The sequence below is a fragment of the Mytilus trossulus genome, chromosome 9 (assembly GCF_036588685.1).
Source record: "Mytilus trossulus isolate FHL-02 chromosome 9, PNRI_Mtr1.1.1.hap1, whole genome shotgun sequence".
NCBI classification, from domain to species: domain Eukaryota; kingdom Metazoa; phylum Mollusca; class Bivalvia; order Mytilida; family Mytilidae; genus Mytilus; species Mytilus trossulus.
This window is the reverse complement of record NC_086381.1, coordinates 30,832,818-30,857,156: the sequence shown is the minus strand read 5'-3', so window position 1 is coordinate 30,857,156 and position 24,339 is coordinate 30,832,818. Positions and strand designations below refer to the sequence as shown.

The window sequence follows — 24,339 nt, the reverse complement described above, 5'->3', positions numbered from 1 at the left end:
GAATTCGAACGCTTAATTATATAATATCTGATTTCTGCAGATACAGATATAATTTTTTGTTCAATTATTTATTCCTATTTTTTTTGTGTTTTGCCAGAGACATAATATTTTTATATTCATTTTCTCTCTCTTTGTTAAATTCTTGGGATTTGTTTACGTTAGAAATATCTGTTAGTCTCATTTTCGTCTTTTTTTTACTTTTTCAGTTTTTATCTCTCTATTTATTTTTGGAAGGGGTCGACGACTTTGCTTGACATGAGCTAGGTTCTCGCTCGAGTTGCTCGGCAACGCAAAATATAACTTTGGAAGATAATATTATAACATGTTATCATGTAAATAGACATTTATTTCATTATTTATTTCTGGTGTTTTTCTTTAATAGAAACTGTGTGAAAATCACGACTTTTCAAATATCATCAAACATGAAAAAATACACCAATATTTATTTTTTTTAACTTTGCTTCAACACATTTTTTTTTAACCGATAGTATATATAGTAACTTTAATATTTAAAAAAAAATCGATATATAAGGTTTCTGTGATAAAGTAAATGCAGATGGGTTGAAACAATGTGAAAATCTAAACATTACCGCATTATGATCATCATTAATTGTATGATCAAGGAGCCGGTTATATTAGATAATTAACCTCCTTGGTATGATCAAGGCAACCTTGACAGTCAGTGAGTGTTGTCAGTCTGCAAAGTAGAAACGGATGGTCCGATCCCCATTAATAAATTAGGGAAGATCCAAATTTTCACACGAGTTAAATCGATGTGGGGAACTTTCGTTCAATAGAAAAGAGAAAGTTTAACATATTGATCAATTCAATTAAAACAAAGAATAGCACACAGAAAAAATATAAACAACAAAGATACCGTACTGTTAGGAACATTCAAATGGAGTCTTTATATAAATTTATCAAATGTTCAAACTTAAAACTCAAACACCACTTAACGAATAGAAAAAAATTACCATATTCATGACTTGACACACACATTTCCATATGTTGAAAATGTTAGATATATATATCTCATTTTACGATTAAAGAAAAATATTGGCCGATATGTATCAATTACCAAACCATTTAGAAAATTGCTTACAACCACTTTTTTTTTTAACTTTGGTTAAAAGTTAATTCTTTGGAAATACTGCCTCTTCGAAGGGGACTCAAGTTTACACTCTTTTTGTCTGTCTGTCCGTCTGCCATATCCATTTTCAATTTTACGAGACGATGATAACATGATGGTTACGGTTGAAAAATGTGAACCTTATATATATATTATAAGCTGGGCAAGTTACACGCTAAACGCTACCCCCGCAGAATACTATACATTTTAATAATAAATGTAATTTTCTCTTCTCTCGTTTTTTTATATAGAGTAAACCATTCGATTTCCTGTTTGAATCGTATTACACTAAAGATTTTTTGGGCCCGTTATAGCTTGCTGTTTTGTGTGAGCCTAGGCTCCGTGTTAAAGGCTGTACTTGGACCTAAGATAGTTAACTTTGTAGACATTTCATGCGACTTGCATGGAGAGTTGTCTCATTGGCACTTATACCACATCTTTGTATTAATATATTTTCTTTCGTCATCAGAAAAACAAAAGACAAAGGACTCAATTTATTTTTGAGATGGTTATAAGAATATATTCTTCATTGAATTGATTGGAGAATGATCAGAACGATACAGCATGCAGATAAGATTCTTCAAGCATCATCATAGTTCATCTCTACCCTTTTTTAATATGAATTAATATGTATATACAACTGTATCAATATTTGGAGACCGGTGTAGGTTTGACATCTCTTAGAAGACCTGCTATGCGTACCTGTATTGAAACTTATTTTCACGGTCCATTTGACTACAGATCGATTGCACTGATTATAGCTGTAATTCATTTGATCAGGCTGTAATATAAAACATGCTGACAAAACACCAATCTAATTAACATAAGATTTATGACTTGGCTATGGATATAACAGCTATAGAGTGTTACAACGGAGGGGCGAAAGATATCAAAGGGACAGTAAAACTCATAGATCGAAAATAAACTAACATGGTTATGGCTAAAAAATCAAAAAGACAAACAGACAAATAATAGTTCACAAGACACAACATAGAAAACTAAAGATTAATCAACACGAACCCAACCAACAACTGTGATCTCAGGTGCTCTGGAAGGGTATGCAGATCCTGCTCCACATGTGGCATCCGTTGTGTTGCTTTTACTATTACAAATCCAGTAAATAATCATATTCGGAAGGTCACCTTCGTGAAAAGGGAAGGGGATTGTAGTAACGACATAAGGAACGTATCCGATATAATTGGTGAAACGGTTATCCATAACGGTTAACCAGCTCGTGATGGCGTCCGTAAATTTCAGCTTAACCATTAAGAACTATTGGTTTTATAGCTTCCTTGTCAGTGAGCAGCAAACCTTTATCAAGGAAATCATGATATGAATTACAAGACCGGGAATATCGTATCAATTGGCATATATATACTCCGTTTATATGCAGGCGCTGCTAGAATGTTGCTACATAGAAATGCAAAGTTCACAATTGGGAAGCTGAAATCATATCTTTCATCGAAAGTTTTGTTTTCAACCGACCCTCATTGTCAATTTCTATATGTAAGTCAAGATATGAGGCACTGTATCTGCATGTCATAACCTTTCATGATCTCTAGTTCGATGGGATAGATTTGTTCAACATATTTAGTGAGAGAACATCACTACATAGCGGAAAGTAAAGTTTAAAGATATTGCTAACTTCTTACTTTTCTTCAAAAGAAGTTCAAGTATGTTGAAAAGTCAGCCTCAAAATAATAAAGAAACAAAAATAAAGTCGGCAAGAAGAGGGACGCAATTGGTTCCCATTGGAATTCCGACAATTTCAGTTAAAACACGTCCTCCGAACGTAACAAATGTATAATCAATCAAGAAATCAAGCATGTTGATAATGTCAGGTTCAATTTTTTTTTTAAATAAAATTAAGTGACTCTTAATTAATAAAGTAGGATTCATCCGGCCTTCCTAAGACTTAGATTTCCAGTACTACAATTTTTTAGTACAGAAATAGTACCTTTGCAAAAGTAGCTGTGTAGGTAATCACTAAAGCATGACTAGGCTGCCCCCTCTCAGGTCACGGTCAGCGCCCCCCCCCCCCCCCCCCCCCCCCCTTTTACAAAAAAATCCGCCGGCCATAATATCCTCTAATATCGGTGGCGGTACATCATGATTTCTTAATGAAACGCCTTAGATATTCAGAAAGAAATTTTCCTCTGCCCACACAACTAGTGTTTAGAATTTCGAAGCAGAAATGCCCGGTTTTCAATAAATATGGTTTGTTTGAGTTCGCCGGAAAAAGAACGGTTGTCCTCGAGACTTGGGTTGACATTTAGAGATCGATTTAAAACAGGAGATTAACCCTGATTGATAGTACACGTGTTTTGATGACGTTGTCACAAAAAAAAGTAAATAAGAAAAGTTGAAAATAGATTCTTTGTAAATATATTCGTTATTTTTATGTTGGCAGAAGATTGAAAGATCAAAAATGAGGAGAGCACATATGGGTAAATTGTTTGAACAAATATCATGCAGAAACTCCAAATATATTGACAATTTGTACGAAATATCAAAATATATACGAATGTTATAAATGCCATATGTCGATTTTAAAAGCTCTTCAGAGCTTATGTTTATAATTGCTTGCTTATACCGACTCTAAATAAAGCTTTATGTCTTACGTCTTATGTCAAAAATTATATTTTGAATGAAATAGTAAACCCTGTTGTTTTTACCCATATATCAGCATGATCATGTATAATTTGTGAAGACATCTACTAAAAGTTAAGTCCATTTTAACCAAAACTGTAAAAATATATTAAAAAAAAACACGACTTAAAAGTTATCAGTTAATATGAGGCAGGCATAACCTGTGAATGGGGACGAAGATTGTTTGAATTAGTGTTTTTTTTCAATTCAAACATGTTTAAATTAGAAGAAACGAAAATACTGCAACGTTTCCGACTTTGGTTCTGTTGTTAGGGATTTAGTTGTGACGTTATTTAAGTTATGACGTCATTTTCAATGTAAACAAAGAAACGCTTTATCAGGTAACGTTTATTTCATGTCAAACAATTATTAATGAAATTGGTATTGCGTTCCTTCTTATTTTATATTAGACCGATAAATATATATTAGATACTCAAAGTTTCATATAAACGAGACCGGAAAAAGGAAGTACATTGTAGATTTCTGCGCCGGTCCGGGATTTCAAAACATGACATAAAAAAAATTGAACAATTTTGAGTTCATTAGTACAATGAAAAATTCATGAAATTTTCCCGTATTTTTTTTTTATTGATTTTTCTACTGTTATTGGGGACTTCGTCAATGCAACACAAAACAGAAATAAAATTGAGAAAGGAAATGGTGAATATGTCAAAGCGACAACCACCCGACCATAGAGCAAACAACAGCCGAAGGCAACCAATGAGTCTTCAATGTAGCGAGAATTCCGCACCCGTAGGTGTCCTTCAGCTGGCCCCTAAAATATGCACAACAGTACAGTGATAATGGACGTCATACTAAACTCTGAATTATACACAAGAAACTAAAATTTAAAATCATACAAGACTAACAAAGGCCAGAGGCTCCTGACTTGGGACAGACGCAAAATTGCGGCGAGATCTCAACCCTCCCCCTATACCTCTAGCCAATGTAGAAAAGTAAAAGAATAACAATACACACATTAAAATTGAGTTCAAGAGAAGTCCGATGTCAAAAGATGTAACAAAAGAAAATAAATAAAATGACAATAATACATAAATAACAACTGACTACTAGCAGTTAACTGACATGCCAGCTCTAGACCTCAATTAAACTGATTGAAAGATTATGTCTTCATCATATGAATATCAGGTACAATCCCTCCCATTAGGGGTTTAGTATCATACTATCATAAAATATATGAGAAGAACATAACCCGTGTCATGCCAACAACTGTTTTTTTAGAAATAAATGTGTTTAGTTCCGATGCAAAGACCCTATCAGTAAATCAATGTTAGTAAAGCCAAAATATGCAATCTTTAATGACCTGACAACAGTATCGTAACTATATCCCCTTTTAATAAGTAGAAAACATATATTTTGGGGTGTTTCAATACACCTTATCGCTATTTAGTCCAATCCGGGAAAAACAGTCATTTATACAACTTCCTGTGTGGGTCCAGTGGCCGAAAAATAGATGTTTATCAGTAGAGAGCTGAGGAAGGAAAAACTTTAGAAAGCAATCATCAAGAAACTTAAATAGACATGATAGAGTATGATCCACTTTTTTCGAAATAAAAATTGAAGTAAAAAAATATTTTGTTTGAAATATTTACAGTACTAAGTTTAAACAGGCCTCATTAAAAAGTATTGTGCATGGTGAATTGTTTAAACAGGGTCCCAGATAGCTTCAACTGGATGAAAAAGTTGTGTAATTTTAGAACTTATCCGGAATGGAATAAATAGTGATTAGGTGTATTAAGAAATAATTGATGCAAGATATACTTTATTGTAGTGTAACCGGAGAGCATGTATCTACTCTACAAATTTATATTGTCACCACCGGGATTCGAACCCCGGTTGCCTGTGTGACAGTCAGTGTGTTTACCCACTGAGCCAAAGAATCGATTCCCTAGCTCAGTTGGTTAAGACTAGCTTTATATGTTCTACCTGTACTAAGGAGGGGAAGCAACCCCGCTTCAGAAGTTTTAACATGAGGAGGCATTATATTCGGGATTATTTTTGCCAGAGCGATAGTCAGTCTAAAATAACACGAATATAATGCTTACCCATTTGTGTAAGCTCTTCAATGAACCTCCCTTTTTTTTTGTAAACAAGCAAACGACTGGCAATGTGATTTTTAAGAAGGAGGATTTTTGAATAACCACCATAAACAATTGTCATAACTAGGTCAAATACATTGTATGTCAATTTCGAATTGCAACACACTTCACACATAACAGTTATGGTAAATGAATGTGCATCATTTAAAAGTTTCGAAATGGTTTAAGTTAATGAAATATATTAAAGGCATGCCAATTTGATAAAATTCATTATTCTGCAGTAGTCAACATAGGCATGTGCATACAAATTTTTTTGGGTTTATTCACAAAGCGAAAGAATTAAATATTGAAGTTAATGTCAACTGACATTCAGGTTCAGAGGTAAAAAATAATATTTCAGTTCAAAATCAATCAAGATTATGCATGATGCCATCATGGTTTTGTAAGTGACACAGGAATAAGTTTGAGAATTTAGTTTATACATTGTATTGTAATTTCATTTTAGCTTTATAATCATTAATAATGAAAAGTATAACATATGCATGTATAATCATATATATTTATCTTATTTAAAAGGAAATGGTTTTCAAGGACAAGAAGGAGAATATGTGGAAGAAGACAATCAGAGAATGGAGGAAGATTTGAAATATAAAGTTCAAGCTTTAAAATCAGTATGTTATCTTGTCATTTGAACAATGTTGAAACATTAATGATCACATAAATTGAATAAATATGAAATAAAAAGGCATATATTTAAAAAAAAACACCACATGTTCATAAGTTTATGACATGAATCATCTACTGGCAGAAGCTACTATGAAACTAATTACATCTAGTAAAAAAAGTCTGTGAAAACAGTGGACCTTTTTCTTAATTTTTCATATTTGAGACCTGTTATTCAAGGATGACTTATTAACAAAATGTGTAACATACAGGGTTGTAATCTGATTTAAAAAAAAAATCTAATTGGCAAAACAGAAATGGTGTTCAATTTTGGAAATTGTTTTGATTATTTTGATGTCATTTTGAGGACACTATTGACATAATTTACAAGGGCAGAAGTTGAATATCTGAAGTGGTTAATACATGTACATAAAATATCACATTGAGAATGGAGATAGGGAATGTGTCACAAGAGAGACAACAACACAACCATGTCCATGTGTGACTGTGGAACAGTTTGCCATTTAACCTTATATAATTAAGTATATAGCACTTTATATATTTTAGATTTTATGATATATTAAACTATGAACCATTTTGTTTTCAGTTAACAATAGATATTGGAAACGAAGTTAGAGATCAGAACAAGTATTTAAATGAAATGGTAGGTTTATGCTTTCTTATTGGTATCAATTTTATAAAATATTTTAGTTCGAGTTGCAATAAGTTAAATGTATATAATAAGAATATTTTGTATGATTGCCAATGAGACAATAATCCACAAGATTCTTAATGACACAGAAATTAACAACTATAGGTTATTGTATGGCCTTCAACAATGAGCCAAACCCATACCACATAGCATTTGTAAATGGTTTTTATATGACAAATGTTAATCAATTTAAACAAGAAAACTAACAGCCTGATTTATGTACAAACAATAATAAATAAACTAATATGACACTAAAGCAACAAATGACATCCACTGCATTATAGGCTCTTGATTTAGGACAAATACATACAGAATATGCTTTGGTTCAACATGGGTAAGTGTGTGTGAGTGCTAAACTCTCCCATAACCTGGACACCAACACTGAACAACAGGCTCCTTACCTTGGAAAGGTGCATAAAAATGCAGCTGGTTTAAATTTTAACATGTACAAACCTTCACTCTAACCTGAGATAGTAATGTAACATTACAACGTAATATAAGACACCATATGTTTACATTGTCACAATGATAACTTGATTTCAATTTTACCATTGAACTTTATTATAACAGAGTTATAGAACTTTGTTCATGAAAAAACAGACATTCTAAAACTTGTCACAAAACAAGTCATATGGTCAATGTCACACAATGAGCGGGAGTATAACCTGCATGACATAGCTGTGGGCTTCTTGCTCAAAAATGGTGATTCCATGACAATAATTATACCTTGAGCCTGAAAAATTTAGTTATCCATTTTGTCAGACATGTGTGGTATATTAATGTATTTCATAGTTATTGATACCTTACATGCCTTATGTTAATTTGTTAATTAATATTATATATTTTAAATATATGATATAAGAAATAAATAGTATTTGATTTCAGCATGATGATTTTGATAAAGGAGGGAGTTTATTGGATAAAACAGTGAACCGTTTAAAGAGGATAACAGCATCTGGTGGACATAAACATATATGTTACTTATTAGGTTTTGCTCTGTTTGTATTCCTTTTGATATGGATGATTGTCAAATTTAGATGATGACTTTAAAGAATGATAGTTGATAGCTGCAATAGGAATAAAGCTTTATATAAAGGTTGAAGATGATCTACGAAGAGTGTAACTCTAAAAATAGTATTGTTGAAACAAAAAGTGAGAAGATTACTAGTGCTGTGAAAGGGCTATTCTTGGATAATAATCTTGAAAAGGTTAAAGGTTCATTTCAACTATATATTATCAATATTTTATAGCTTCATGTAAAGAAAATGTATATACTGTAAACTTGGAACACTTTATGTGTTATGCTTTTGACAATTTCAATCTACAACCTTATTTTGTCTTTGAGTTTAGTTTGTGTATTAAAACATAAGTGCTCTCTTCACTGTAAATCACATCAGTATTGTTGATATATACAATCTAGTCATGTGTGGGCCACTTCAGGATATTTAGGACCTTGTTAAATTAAAAATATAAAATTTAAGCACATAATTTTCTAAGTTTACAGTATTGGTCCCAAAAAACGAAAACCTTTTAAATTTATAACATGTATTGAAATTGTATTTTAACTTTATAATGGACCTCAAATTGACATATTTTGTCAGGAAGAATACTAAATTAAGAATTTGTTCAGAAAGAAAAATTATCTGTTGGTAATTATACATGTATAAACAAACTCAAAACATAATCTTTATTTGCATGTCCAAATTCAGAGCCTGCAATTCAGTGGTTATCCTTGGTTCACATCTGTCATGTTTTGATTTTTTTTTGAAAATTTTATTGTTATAGATACATGTAGTTTTCTCGTATTAATTGTTTTATTTATAACCTGCCTTTTATAAACTTTTAAGCAATTTATACAGTCTGGGCTATTGTCATTGTTGAAAGCCCTATAATTGTGACCTATAATTTCTTATATCTAGGCCATTTGGTTTCTGATGGATGATTGTTGTCTCATTGGGAATCATACCACATCTCTATATTTTTATTTCCAATTACATGTAGTCAAGAGAAACAATTTTACAAATCACCATGGGAACAAGGATTGTTGTGTGTCTCTGTATGGAATATTATTTTGTTTCTATTAGATTTGATATATTCTATTTCCAGCAAAGCTGGACATGTGATTTTGTATTTCTTTTTTTTTCCTTCTTTTTTTCTGTTTATCCTTTCATCTACTTCCCAATCCCAGAGTTAACTGCAGGTTATATTTGTAATTTATCATAATGGGTTGAATCTGATGATATGCATCATACAATGTTTCAAACGCTTAGAAAAAAAAATGTTCTTGATGTGATAAACATCACTGGTTAAGATCTAAAGGAGAGAAAAAAATCATATTTAAACATATTTCAATGAAAAAATTCTATTTGATCATCAATTGCACCAATGAACCTTTTGATGATTTGAATTAATAAATGCATACACTAATATATTTTTGTCTTAAGTTGATTGTTCAAACTATTTTGTATTTGTTGTCATATTTTGTTATTAATTTAATGTGTGAATGTTGCATCGTTTCATTGTATTGTTAGCATTTTATTGTTGTTTTTATTTATGAATGAAGTGTTGATGTGATAGTGAACATATATAAAGAATATACACATTCTGAGAGTTGGCAATTAATTGTTTATAAACTCTGATGATAATTTGTCATGTTACATTGTACATCTTTCAATTTTTTTTATTTTTTTTTATTTCTAGTAAATATGAAACAATACCTTGTTATTGTTAAGGATAATTGATTTACTCTACTTTACATACAAGGTCCTAATAGTACTGTGGACTCAATGTTATATTATATATTGGGTACCAATTTCCCTGGATTTTGTGGGTGAAAAAAAACTTGAAATCAAATGTTCAACGAATCACAACTTTTTCAGAGGCTTTAGATTCAGAGATATTTGAAAAATGAAATCAAATATCCATGAAAAATTAAAGTTTTCCTCAATCCAAGAAACTTGAAATTTGAAGAATCCAAGGTATCCATGGTTTGATATATGAATAATTCAAGTTTTATTGCACATTTATCTGTCTGGAGAAGCAATTTCAGATTTGTCATTGATGACACTTAGGTGCATATACTCAAGATAATATCTAGTGACCATCTTTAACAATTAGAAACTATCATTAAATGCTTAAAAAGCATTTAAAAATGTATTCTCACTATAAATGCCATCCTTTCTAGCATAATGCCCTCTCATTTCAAATCCTGGATCTAGGGAATTTTTGGTAATTTCATAAGAGGGGAGCTGACTGACATAAGGGGGAGGGATTAACTATTTTCCCTCAAAAGGTTTGGGGGCAGGGCCCCTGAATCTGCCTATGTAAGCATACTTAGAATGTACAGTAAACTATATATGAAGCCTTTGTCTCAACATTACATTTGATTGTTCGAATAACATGATTACAAACATTATGAAACTGTTGGGTTATATGTGTGTGTGAATGTTGATGTTATAAATATAATGATTGTGTCCATTTTTGAATGATGTTGACGGTGCCAAATGAAATGTTTTATGTATGATCATTGAAGATTTTGATTAAAGATATCAAACTCTCATATTGAGGTTTATTTGAATTATCATTTGAGCACATGCATAACACTATTTGTGTGGCAATATCTAAAATGAAGATCATATACAAATACTTTTTTCCATAATTGTCTTTTGTAGCTCTTTTTCGTAAGATTAATGGTTATGTTTTGCTTGTCGCAAATCTGATATTTGTAAATAATTTAATTATGGATGTAACACATCTTTTGATTGGCTGACAGTGTCTTTTCTATCAGTTCATGGGCATTGACTGTGATGTCACCAATGGGTTTTGTTTATTTACCCCAGCTTAAAATGTGATTTAGAATTAAATTATAAGGAATGTCTAATATTTTTTCTGTCTATTCACAATGTCATAAAAAAATGTGGTGCACACTTTGAAATAAACCCGTAATTCAGTATCTATGTTATTTCTGCATAGACAGTTAAAATGTTAGAGTCATTCCATAAAGACAATTCTGAAATAATTATCAACACCCGAGTCACCTCATCAAATATCCATTTACATGTATTGAATGTTTTATCTATAACAAATAAATACACAAAATTCACATTTCCTGAGATGAAATCTATTTGATGATAAATGAGATCAACATATTTGAGACTAATATCAACTTTGTCTATATATCTAAATTTTTAGTTCTTTGAACCCAGCACTAAATGTTTCGTAGGTCTAATTATCTAATGTTTCCTCAAAATATCTATTTTAAGACAATATGGACTGTGCATGTCAATGATGTATTGAGAACGGTCAACACAATCAATGAATTTGAATTTGCAAATTTCAAAACAAAACATATAAATTCTACAACAAGAAACTTTTGAGAACAATAACGTGAAGTTTTTGCACGGTGGGTACAACACAGCATTGTTATGTCTAAATAAAGAACACTTTCTTAGACAGTTTCCATGACCAAGTCTTAAAAATTATAACAAAATAACGAACTCCAAGGTAAATCCAATAATGAGAAGTCAATAAAAAATGTCAAAATCTAATGTTATCATCAAACAGAAAAGTGGAAAACAACCGTCACACTCCTGACTTTGTACAGGCATTTCACAAAGAAAATTTTAGATTATACATGGTTTTCTAGCTAAACCTCCCACTTGAATGATGTTTAGTACCTTAGTATTACTAGTTGGGTGAGCAATGTCTACAGACACAACAGGTTAAAAAACATGAATGCAACACTTTATAAATACTTTTCCGGATTTATCTTTATCAGGAACACTAAATTTTTTCTCAAAAAACTATTTTGAAAGCCAAGAATGTTTATGAACCAACACAGCAGAAGAGCTATATGGCCATATAAAACATATAATGCCAAATCCATCTGAGCTCAACTTTTCATGAGGGAGATGCAACCTTAGGGAGCTACCATTTGATTTTTATGGGGGGGCTAGGATGAAAAATTTTGTCCTGCATTTTTTTTTAGTTGTAATCTCTGTCCTGCCTTTTTATTTTTCACTCTATTCGGTCCTGCTTTTTTTTTTCTTTAGTTTATCCTGACTTTTTTTACAATAATTGTCATCCTGACTTTTTTTTTTTGCAAGTGTCTCATCCTGCCTTTTTTTTTTACTCAAAACTCCTGTCCTGCCTTTTTTTTTCAAATTTCATCCTAGCCCCCCCATAATAATCAAATGGTAGCTCCCTTAGTTTCTTTTTATCCTGCAATTTGGTGTCCTACTTTACAGATACAGCCCTACAGATATCGCTATGCTGTATCTGTATACTAAACAGATATCGCTTTAAAGCTCTGCCCACTGCTGGACTGAGTATTGTTTGAACCTGTGTGGCCTCAGAATGTGTATTCCAGTTGCATTCCAATGACGATGACAATTGTCGATTTCTACTTGAATGTGTATGATTGTGTTACAAAACCAACCATGTCAATTTCAGCATGATGTTTAGTTAAAGTCTGAAGCGTAGGACAACTCGTACACTTCTGTTTCAAATTTGACAATGTTTTGTTATTTGTTTTTACTGTTGAAATTAGTTGTTATGTTAAAATAGATAATTATTCTCCTTGAGCGATGTATAATTGTTGACCATTCGAGATTCTTTTTTTGCGAACCCGTCTTCAGCATAATGTGTGCTTTTGATATTACTACGCGGGCCTCAAGGGTTTACAAATCGAAAATGCTAAATATATATTAGTTTTTGTGTCTTTCAAAACACAAAAAATATACAGAATTAATTGCAGGATAAAGACAATAACCGCTTAGTGTCTTTAAATATCGGCTGTATTTGTACTCGGCTCGAAACAGGTGTAGTAGCTCGCTAAAAGCTCGCATACACCCTGTTTCCTAGTCTCGTACAAATACAGCTGATATTCAAAGACACTATACAGTTATTGTCTATATAATTTCGAAATCTACAAAAGAACATTTTTTGAAAGGTTTGTTATAAATTATGCTTGAAGCGAAGAACTGACTACTGAGCTGATGATACCCTGGTGGACAGTTAGTCCGTATCAAGCCAGTGCTGTCAAACAATTTAAATAACATTATAAGGTGCATGGATCCGAAACAGTTTTCTGGATTTACCTTTAACAGGAACGCCCAAAGCCAACCATTTGAAAGCCAATTAATAGTTTGGGACCCAGCAGCTAAAACTGTAAAAATACAACACAGACGTACAACGCAAATGTCTAATAATCAAAACAAACAAACAAGTAATGTATACAAATTCGCCCAGAACAAAACAAAAACTCAATTAGTCTATACATAACACAGTAAAATGGGTTCGAATCCCGGCGAGGGAAGAACCAAAAATTTGCGAAAGCAAATTAACAGATCTAACATTGTTGGGTTGATGTTTAGACGAGTTGTATACTGTAAACCAACTTATTTTCGCGGATACTTTATTTCGCGTTTTACCCTTTCTTGACCACTTCGTGGCTATTTAATTTCGCGATTTTCTGATTTACTTGATACAGTTTAATAAGAAAAGATCCAAGGTTTACATATTCGCGACGATTTATATTCGCGTTTTTTTTCTACTCGCGAAAGTCGCGAAAATAAATCGCTCGCGAAAATAAGTTGGTTTACAGTATACATCATGTACACAGCCATGTATCACCATCATTGATGGCGATCCGATGGATACATCTGTTGTAGAGCTGTCACTGACTCAGACGTACTTATAAATATAATTATTTTCTGAGACTGTGTCTTACATTAATTTGTAGGATCCTTTACTATAGATAATTTAGCTGCTCTGTAACAATTACCTCTTCATGCCTTATATATCATATACCAAAGTACGCCGATAGATTAAAACTGACGTGGAAAGGTAACACACGGCCAGCAAAAGCTCTATTATTGTAGAGCCCAGGTGGTCGTGTGGTCTAGCAGGACGGCTGCAGTACAGGCGATTTGATGTCACGATATCACACTTGCATGGGTTCGAATCCCAGTGAGGGAAGAACCAAAAATTTGCGAAAGCAAATTTACAGATCTAACATTGTTGGGTTGATGTTTAGACGAGTTGTATATAATGCATCATGTACACAGCCATGTATCACCATCACTAGTATTACTGCACTCATAACACTTGCTGCTTCTGAATTGATGTTGAACAGATACTTTTGTGATCAAAAGTGTTCATAAAAACAAATAGTGATCGACATGAAATAGAATTTCATACATTTAATAAACTCATCATATATACCAGGATTAAATTGGTATTTTCGATAGAAACGCGTTTCGTCTACAAAAGTCTCATAAGTGAACCTCAAATATAAAACAAATTTCAAAGATGAAGAGCATTGAGGAACAAAATTTCCTAAAAGTTTTGCGAAATACAGCTCCTGAGGTAAAAAGGCTAATAATAGTAATTCAAAGTTTTGTAAAAGTTCTGACTACTGGGCTGGTGATACCTTGTGTTAATTAAACTCCACCAGCAGTGATATCGATCCCAGTAGTTCATAGATATCTGGATTAAATTTTATATATGCACCAGACGCGTGTTGCGGGTACAAAAGACTAATCAATGACTCCCCAATAAAAAGTTATGTAAACAGATAATTCATAAGATAGTCTTTTCGTACTGTAAAGAACTCAATTTTTGTAAAATTTTAATAATCTTTGCAAACTTGATGCATAACGGGATTTCATTTTGGCAGACCTTGATTTAATGACGGACATTCAGTTAGAGTGTCCATTTACCAAGATTTATGACAACCATATACTGAATGGAGTAATATTGACTTTAATATCTGTTGATCTAACTTCCCATTATGTAATGATCCAACTTATTCTACTATATGTCCCATATTATTTGGTGTTAAAAATAGTAGGCTTCCGCATTCCCTGTGTAAAAAAAACACCTCGGGGAAAATAGATCAGAACAATCGATATAATTATCTGAACAACTAACACCTTTTTACTATAACGCTATATTTATATTTAGATTTTAAGATTGCTAATATAAACAGAACACTACTACAATTCAATTAAAGTTGTACACATCCTTGTATCTATGTTTACTAATTATTATGGGGTTGAAATCCTTATCTGCATGCAGCCTGTTGAACAATTAATTAAAACTTGTAATGTTAATAACACATGTTCATAATGAACTCGCCGGTCGTTAGTGATAGTACACTGTTTTAACCAACCAAAACACTGAGATACAATCAGAGAAACATCAAAGACCCGGATATTTGTTACCCATTCGCCCATTCATAAAACCAGGAACACACGCACATGACATTTATATCTATACACACCGGAAAATCCCCCACAACAACTTCTAATCATAAAAATTACATAACAAACTTAAATCAAATGAGAAAAATCGTAATAACAGGTTACTCTAATTGTCAGAAGATAATTTCAAACCAAAAAACTGGATAAAGGTAGGATGCAGTTAAAATATTTTAAAACATAAGAAGAAGAAACACAAACATTGTGATGTAGAGTAATATAATATTTCCAGTCTAACTGAAAATTAAAGAAAAACATATTTTGTGTTCATAAATAATCAAGTTTCACGTAGAAACATTACACTTTTCACCAACAATGTTTGGAAAAACATACCTTTCAATGTATAGGACTTATATTGAATCGGAACAATTATGAGCTGGACATATCATTTTAGCATCTGCCATTTTTGAAAATTGTAAGTTGCTCTCAAGATATATTTTGTTTATTTTTGTCGGTGGATTGCTGTCTCATATATAAAGTCTCATTTTTGTTTGTAATATCTATTCGATCTCTTTTATTTGATAGTAACCTGGTTCGACATGCCTTTGCATTACATTACAAAAATTAACATGCATCCACCCTGTATTTCTCGTCTAACAACTAAGATTGTTTAGATCCCAAGCATAAGTTTAAAGTCAGGACAAAAGATATTTTCACCTCAATATCCTAAACATTTTGAATGATTTGATTTTCTCTATCTCTTATTTATCGGAAATGGAAGATAACACACATCAAGTGTCAAAGGTATTTATCATCCATGATCTTTTAATTCAAGTAATTTTTCAAGATAACATGAAATAATGACTCTGTCCTTCAACTAACAATTAATCTTCGGTAGAAAATAAACCGTCGTCAAAAAACTTTCTACAATATGCTGCTGAACAATTTCCTTCTGTTCTCCGATCACTCACAATTGTTCAGATTTTATCTTTCAAAGAGATTTTCGAATATAAATTTGGTCTGCTACTCCATTTAATACAGACAAAGGAGAAGACTTACAAGGTTGTTAAGAAAAATGTTATGGTAGTTCTACCACTTGGTCATAACAGGTTTCGAATATTGCAATAACATAAATATAAGAAATACATCTGTGTCATCAAAACCTTATACAAGACCTTGATTGTATTTGATAAGTTTTTACAATTACTGTCGATGTATCAACGATTTTGGACGTATCTACCACGACGATACCACCTGCTCAATAGTCAGTGCTCCTGTGGTGACATGAAATATCATTGATGGGAATCCTCTCTGTAAATTACCATTAATAGAACATTTGAAATGGAAGGGGTTTCTAACCCCTATGCATCGATAGCTGCAGTCAGATTTGGCACACCATTTTGCTGGTTTTTTTTCAGTGCTCTTTGACAATAGTAGCAGATTTGGCTTTCCAACTGTTTAAAAAAAACACTGATGAGTCTTATGTAACGAAACGCGAGTCTTGCGTATAAAATCAAAAACCTTGTATCTTTTGGGTTTTCAACTACCAGTGGGTCTATGTCACTGGAAGTGGCCTTTTATAGTGGCCTTATCATTTCTGAGGGTACCACGAGCTCAGTTTTCAGCGCCCCGCATGTTGAATATAATCTCATCATAGATAAACGGATTAAAATTGTGTATGCTAGACATGGGTTTCGCTTTCAAAAGACTCACAATTGACGCTCAAAAAAGGGATTTTTTAGACCAAAAAGGCTCTGCCACATAAAGCTTAGCTGATTAATTCCTGAAGTAGAGAGTTCTTGCTATATCGCAATAGATGAGGAATCGTTGATGAGATTATATTTTCCGTTTCTATACTGTTTCGTGCTTGACAAACAGTCGATGATAATTAGGAAATAATATTTCTATACTATTGCAAGGGTTATTTAACGTCTCGTTGTATAGATGAAACCCAATCATATTTACAACAAACTCAACAGTAAATTTAGGTTGTTTCGACAAAAAGTCGTGATCAACGAAATCATTATCAGTTTTACATGTACGTGTTTTTTTCATTAAATATTTTATTAGTTAATTCTTATTACCGACAGAACGAAAACATATTTCGAATTAAATCAACAGAAAAGCTATCATAAGCCTTTCTTTTGAAAATCTAGTATTCTAGTTTTTATATGAAATAAATATATCTTTCCATTTTCTTTGTCAGCAAGATGGACGAGTTTTCACCCGGAACATTGGAGTGTCATCGATGTTTCCGAATGGCTTGTATATGTTTGTAATCTTCATAGAATACCGCGTGATCATATCAAAGATCTCCAAGAAGCATTTGAAAATGTAAACGGAAAAATTCTAGTCACACTTAACCTGGAAGACTTTCAACTGAAGACGGCAAACTATGGTGAAATGTTACATAATGTCTTCAAAGATATGTGCTCTAATGGTAGTTATTCTTTTTACCTCGGTGTCCATCAAAAGTTCAACATAAGCAACACTCAATGGCAGTTAAACTGTTTTTAGAACAATAATATGGCCAAGATAACCTATACATTGTACATATATCTTTATGTTGGAAGTTGCTATCCTATTTAATAAAATAACGTAACTTACAGATGTATATATACTTATAGTTGTTTTAAATTTCTGTGTCATTTAGTCTCTTTTTGATAGTTGTTTCATTGGCAATCATACCACATCTTCTTTTTTACATAGACATTCATCTTTGTTTTGATATTCAATTTCAGTTTCGGTTTCAAAATATCCAGCAATTGACGAAATTGACACTCCAAAGAATTTGACGGAGGAATGCTCAAATCTTCCTTCTAAAGATAGTAAGTTCGATTGCTTCATGTAATAATTTGATATTGCTTATTCGCAAACTATTTCTGTTACTTTTATATATAATTAACCTAATACAGTTATTTTTAGTTTCTATTGAGGATATTTAACTTTTTAAAACTTTGTTTAAGAAAGATCGACAGTGGTTGCCTTTACTTATATATATAAATTGATGCCTTTCCGTTCAGTTTCAAAAAAGAAAAATACAAAAATACCGAAAACCGAGGAAAATTCAAACAGAAAGTTCGTAATAAAATTGCAAAATCAAAAATTTAAACACATCAAACAAATGGATAACAGCTGTCATATTTATGCTTTGGTACACGCATTTTCGTTGGTAGACAATGGTGGATTAAACCTGTTTTAAAGCTAGCTAAACCTCTCACTTGTATTGCATCGCATACAATTCCATCATACTGACAACGATGTGTGAACAAAACAAACAGACGTTAAAATGTCGAAAATATGGGTACAGTTGTCACCGTTGTGTTATAATCTTAATCACTATAAAACAACCAAGTATGTAAAACAGAAATACAAAAAGGCATTCAAACAAATACCAATATTGTATATGGTATACCTATGATTTATTAAAATCATCGTAGTGCGTTTTAAAATTTGCCACATTTGACTTATAATTAGAATATTGTGTGTACATAAAATACCTCCACGTACATTGTAAAAGAAGAGAGAAAACCCACTCGCATGGAACAAAGTGAAGTTCGGATATTGATCATTTTGCAATTATGTAGACCTAAATGGGACGGTCGAAGTTTATTTTTCAATCATAATTTCTTGAACTTTTGAAGTTTTGATGTCAAATATAAAAATGCATTTTTATTTTCTTAATGTTAGACCAACCTGAACTTCAGCTTGGAAAAGCAATATTAAATCCACAACATCACCTCAGGTGGAGCTCAAAAGACGTTGGAGAGGTCCTGCAACATTTATGTGGAAAACACAAGATTCCAAACGATAGAACAATAAGAATAGTTAAGCAGTTTGTCGGAGTTACGGGGATACAGCTGAAGAAAATGAGTAAACAAGAATTCCGAGAAAAAGCAATGACTGATGGAGATTTATTATTTCATGGATTGAATCAACTATTTGATATTAGTACACAATAAAATCAAGTTAAATATTTATCGTATTTGCTTTCTAGAAGAGCATTCTCAAAATGTATGATTCTTTCAGAAAACATTTGGAACTACAGAAATAAATAGAACTTTACCATACAATAGTTTTATGTGATGAAAAAAAGTTAAAAAAGAAATAAAAAAAAAATACCGATATTAAAATAATTAACAAATTGCTATAAAACATGATTGAAACAGAAATTATGAAGATAGAAAAAAAGGTTTAACAACAATTTATTGAAACACCAAAGCTACGGAAACAATAATTCATAACCGATATGTTTTGATTATATTATTTACAATGGCTTGTGATAAGGAACGTTTGAAAATATCGTAACGAGCTTGACAATTTAACACTTTTTATTGACATTTAAAAACTTAATTCCACTTACTAAATTACGGAATATATAAAACAGAAGATGTTGTATGATTGCCAATGAGACAACTCCCCACATGAGACCAACTGCCACAGACATTAACAACTATAGGTCACCGTAGGGCTTTCAACAATGAGCAAAGCTCATACCACAAAGTCAGCTATAAAAGGCCATGCAATGACAATTGTAAACCAATGCAAACGAGTACATTGTAACAACAAATCAAATTTGACTAACAGGTTGAACAACTGATATCATTAAACCCTGCTGACTGCCATTGACGATTGCCAAATGAAGTTTTTAATACGAAATTAATTCGTGTCAACTTCTATTATTGTAACTATATTGTAACTAAGGTAAAAACGTTGTGTGACCGTTTTCATATTTTTGTGGCAAGACCATTATACATTCAATCATTTTGCAGATGAGATTTCCAGTGGTTGTTACTTCCCTTGGTCCATTGAACAGATTTTATATTTGCATCTGCGTACAAAAACTTGGACAAGAGTTATTTTTACATAAAACTGCACATTTTACATCAATACCTGTTTTATAAGGAAATTCCTGTACCAAGTTGGGAATCAGACAATTGTTTTTCATTCGTTGGATGTGTTTAGGGTTTTAATGTTGCTATTTGATAAGGGACTATTCGTTTTGACTTTTCCTTGGGGTCCGGTGGTTTTTTTTTGTGTTGTTTTCAAGAACTGATTTAATGTGTAAATCTTGTCTACTTCTTTAACAATAATTTTTCAAATATTTAAAACAAAAAAATATATACAACTTCATGGATTTATGCGCCCAAGACGCTCTTCTTGATTTTCATTTCATTATAACGTTCTTAGACCAAAACAATAAATAAGTAACGAACCATTGGAAAAGTTATATAGGGCAATTTATTGGCAATGTTAATATTCAAACATTACCACATAAAATTATCATATTCTAAAGAAACATCTTTGATTGCTTATCGTATTTGATATTTACAGTTTTCTTCCTTTGAAAAAAGTTGTAAAGAAAATAAACAAATAACGATACAATTGTTGAAAACAATAGAAAAAACAAAGATAAGGGCTATCCACCTATGACACAAAATCAGTACATAAAAAAGCCCAGAAAACACACACACCAACACACTCACACACACAAATTCATTTTGAAACAGAACTTCTACAAGTAATTACTTGATTGTTGGGATGTTTGTTGTCTTGCTTATTACTCGAATTGAACAATTGACCTTATTTAAAATGTATCCTTTTGACTAATTCGACAGTTATTCAACAGATATTGTATAGTTTCTTAAACAAATGTTTCACAAATCCGATCAAATATACCAGGCTTATAATTTTGACTACAGCAATAACTGCTTAAGATAGTTAAATATTTGGTGGAGTGCCTTTGCAAAACGCAAAACAGCAAACGTTTTTAATTGAAATAGGTATTCTATGTATGTATGGTATGGTGGACAGCTCACAAACCGACAACGAAAACATCGTTAATTTAAACAAGTATACGATGGCAAGGTGTTCAGTTTACAAAAACGAAATGCCAACGTACTTGGTAATTGGAACGGTTATACTTTGACACAATTTCAGTATACAGGTACCTCAGCCGTTTGGAAATTTTAAATTGACATATGATATAGGCACCTATTTACTGAGATACGCCGTATACTGAACTCTATATGTCTTTCTTGATTGTTTTTCTGTTTAGTTGAGTTCTTGTCATTATAAAGTATAAACCATATCTATTTCCATTCATATTAGAATTCGGTTAGCTAAGCATGGTATTGCATTCAACACCTCTGGAATTGTTTACATTCAATATATACTATGTAAGAATAAAACGTATCGTTAACATCGTTAATAATTTCTGTTATGTAATTATCCGGACTAATCAAATATGAAAACTGAAAGTGACAAAAGAATAAACACTTGACCTTTTGTTGTAAATGTAAATGAATACAGATCAAACATCATATACTTATCAACATTTACACCAGGATTATCCATCTCTTATACATTCAAATACAGCTTTTAAATTACACCTATTAAATATGTCTACCCAATGAAAAGTGCATTTTCATCAATAAGTTATTTTGTAATATTAATATATGTTTACACATGGCTTTGCCGATTTTTGATTTTTATATAATCTCTTTTACAGTTAATATACTTTAATATAATTTAATCCTGGTAATGGAGGTGCTAATATTACCTTACTTAATGTATCTCTGATCTTACCATCGTACGATATTGGTATTTACTGTTGTTAGTACATTCTAGTTTAAATAAGTAGCCTTACAACAATACTATTTCACCTATAGGAATAAGATAATAACGGTATAACTGTTGTATAGATGAAGAGATTGAACAATTCGTATCGCTGGACATTTTTCGATGCAGCTACCTTTTTCTTTGCACGATAGAATTAAGCTAATAAAATTATGATGATTTTTATATTTTCCCTAAATAGTCGTCCATGCTATTCTAGATTGATCGTTGGAAATTTGGGCATGCCTTAACAATAGCACGGTGATCCATACTTCTTATTGTATTTAATAAAAGCATTGTAAAATCTTCATTATGGTAAAGTATTAGCACATTTTATCTGTGGAAATATGTACCGATGAACCACCTTAAATAAAGACAACTGTAGTATACCGCTGTTTGAAATTCATAAATCGATTGAGAAAAACAAAACAAATCCGGGTTACAAACTAAAACTGAGTGAAACACATCAAATATTAGAGGAGAACTACGACACAACAGAAACACAACACTAAAATGTAACAAGCACATAAACGAATTAAAATATTACAATCGCCATTTTCCTGACTTGGTAAAAGCTATCAAAAGGTACCAGTTTATAATTTAATACACCAGACGCGCGTTTCGTCTTCACAAGACTAATCAGTGACGCTCAGATAAAAAAAGTTCGAAAGCAATAAAAAGTACAAAGTTGAAGAGCATTGAGGACACAAAGTTCCAAAACGTTGTGCCTAATACGGCTAAAATTATCCCAAATCGTACAAGGAAAAAGGAACTATCTCTGGACTAAAGTTTTGACTGCATTATTTGATTGCTTTAATTAATATTACCATGAACGAAAATTAAAGAAAAACAAGAATAATGAGTGGATTTTAACTGTCAAAGTATAAAACTAATATCGTGGACGCTTAATTCTTGAAGATGCATTCCCACAAACCGTACAGACTTTTATTACTTCGTCAACTTTCTGACATATAATTTACACTATCTCTATATGCAACCACTATTGGGTTGTTCTCTTAAAAGTCTAGTAAATGGTAAAAAATTGTTATCCTCAACAACATAAATTGAAAGATAAAGAGAATAACGTAAATCATGCCCTCTATGTAGTTGAATATTTAAACACCATCACTATATATAACGGATAGCTTTCAGACACTTTATAAAGACTGTGCCACTATTTGTTAATCATTCTACCTCTGAAAATGAAAGTTTTATATGTAATATCATTGCACAGCAGAAATTCCGAAACCGATCAGTCTATCAATCATATCTAAGCGCTGTAGATGGTGTGTTTTGGCATCGCATTCACATCAGAATGAAGGCTTTTCTTTTCCATTGAATCACACTTTTCATAGACCTAATAAAAACAAATTTGCCACAAGTTTTAGTTTTCTAAAAAGCTATGGACTGCTTCACTCTACAGTAATTTAAGGTTATATGTGTGCATGTGGTTGTTAAATTAGTATTGGAAGTGTGGTATTTTTATTCCCCACCTACGATAGTAGAGAGGCATTATATTTTCTGGTCTGTTGATCCGTCCGTGTGTGTGTCCGTCTGTCTGTGCGTCCGGCCGTCCATTTGTCCCGCTTCAGGTTAAAGTTTTTGATCAAGGTAGTTTTTGATGAAGTTGAAATCCAATTAACTTGAAACTTAGTACACATGTTCCCTATGATTATGATCTTTCTAATTTAAATGCCAAGTTAAAGTTTTGACCCCAATTTCACGGTCCACTGAACATGGAAAATGATAGTGCGAAGTTCAGATTAAAAGTTTTTGGTCAAGGTATTTTTGATGAAGTTGAAGTCCAATCAACTTGAAACTTAGTACACATGTTCCCTATGATTATGATCTTTCTAATTTAAATGCCAAGTTAAAGTTTTGACCCCAATTTCACGGTCCACTGAATATGGAAAATGGTAGTGCGAGTGGGGCATCTGTGTACTACGGACACATTCTTGTTAGATATTGATTGATATAAAATGGATGTAATTTTAAAGTGTGTGTTATTCAGCCATGCTTTTAAAAAAAATTGATTTCTTGTTGAAAATTAAATCAATTATAAATTTATACACGACTCTTGAGGTGTGCCTTTCTGGAGGTGTGCTCATATTGATAGAAATTATAAAATACAGATAATGCATTTTTGTAAACATTGTATGGGAACACTGTTTAGCATAGCAAATCGTGCAAACGCAGAGTAACAAAGGAATTTAACACGTAATTGATATTTCAATATTGAATTTATCTGTGAAATGTATGCAAAATAAAACAATTATGAATTAGTGACAGTTGATCGGAATTGAAAAA

The 24,339-nt window shown here is 32.0% G+C and overlaps 2 protein-coding genes across 2 annotated transcripts; both read left to right on the top strand.

Moving 5' to 3' along the window:
* Positions 1–3,417: 3,417 nt before the first annotated feature.
* LOC134685544 (BET1 homolog) lies at positions 3,418–10,772 on the top strand. Its single transcript, XM_063545322.1, has 4 exons — positions 3,418–3,576; positions 6,415–6,509; positions 7,109–7,165; positions 8,099–10,772. Exons 1-4 carry the CDS (start codon positions 3,558–3,560, stop codon positions 8,252–8,254), a joined length of 327 nt encoding a protein of 108 aa, XP_063401392.1. The 5' UTR covers positions 3,418–3,557; the 3' UTR covers positions 8,255–10,772.
* A 4,731-nt stretch (positions 10,773–15,503) lies between these two features.
* Positions 15,504–19,392, top strand: LOC134683805 (uncharacterized). The gene is made up of 4 exons (XM_063543110.1): positions 15,504–15,626; positions 17,621–17,854; positions 18,156–18,242; positions 19,105–19,392. The coding sequence occupies exons 2-4, from the start codon at positions 17,818–17,820 to the stop codon at positions 19,374–19,376; spliced, it is 396 nt and encodes a 131-aa protein (XP_063399180.1). The 5' UTR covers positions 15,504–15,626; positions 17,621–17,817; the 3' UTR covers positions 19,377–19,392.
* Positions 19,393–24,339: the final 4,947 nt, after the last annotated feature.

Excerpts from the sequence above, each read along its gene's own strand:
- LOC134685544 (XM_063545322.1), top strand. Across the intron at positions 6,510-7,108 it reads AAGTTCAAGCTTTAAAATCA|TTAACAATAGATATTGGAAA; the intron begins GTATGTTATCTT and ends TTTTGTTTTCAG. Across the intron at positions 7,166-8,098 it reads ACAAGTATTTAAATGAAATG|CATGATGATTTTGATAAAGG; the intron begins GTAGGTTTATGC and ends ATTTGATTTCAG.
- LOC134683805 (XM_063543110.1), top strand. The coding sequence starts at position 17,818 with ATGTTACATAATGTCTTCAAAGATATGTGCTCTAATG. Across the intron at positions 17,855-18,155 it reads CAAAGATATGTGCTCTAATG|TTTCGGTTTCAAAATATCCA; the intron begins GTAGTTATTCTT and ends ATTCAATTTCAG. Across the intron at positions 18,243-19,104 it reads AAATCTTCCTTCTAAAGATA|ACCAACCTGAACTTCAGCTT; the intron begins GTAAGTTCGATT and ends TCTTAATGTTAG.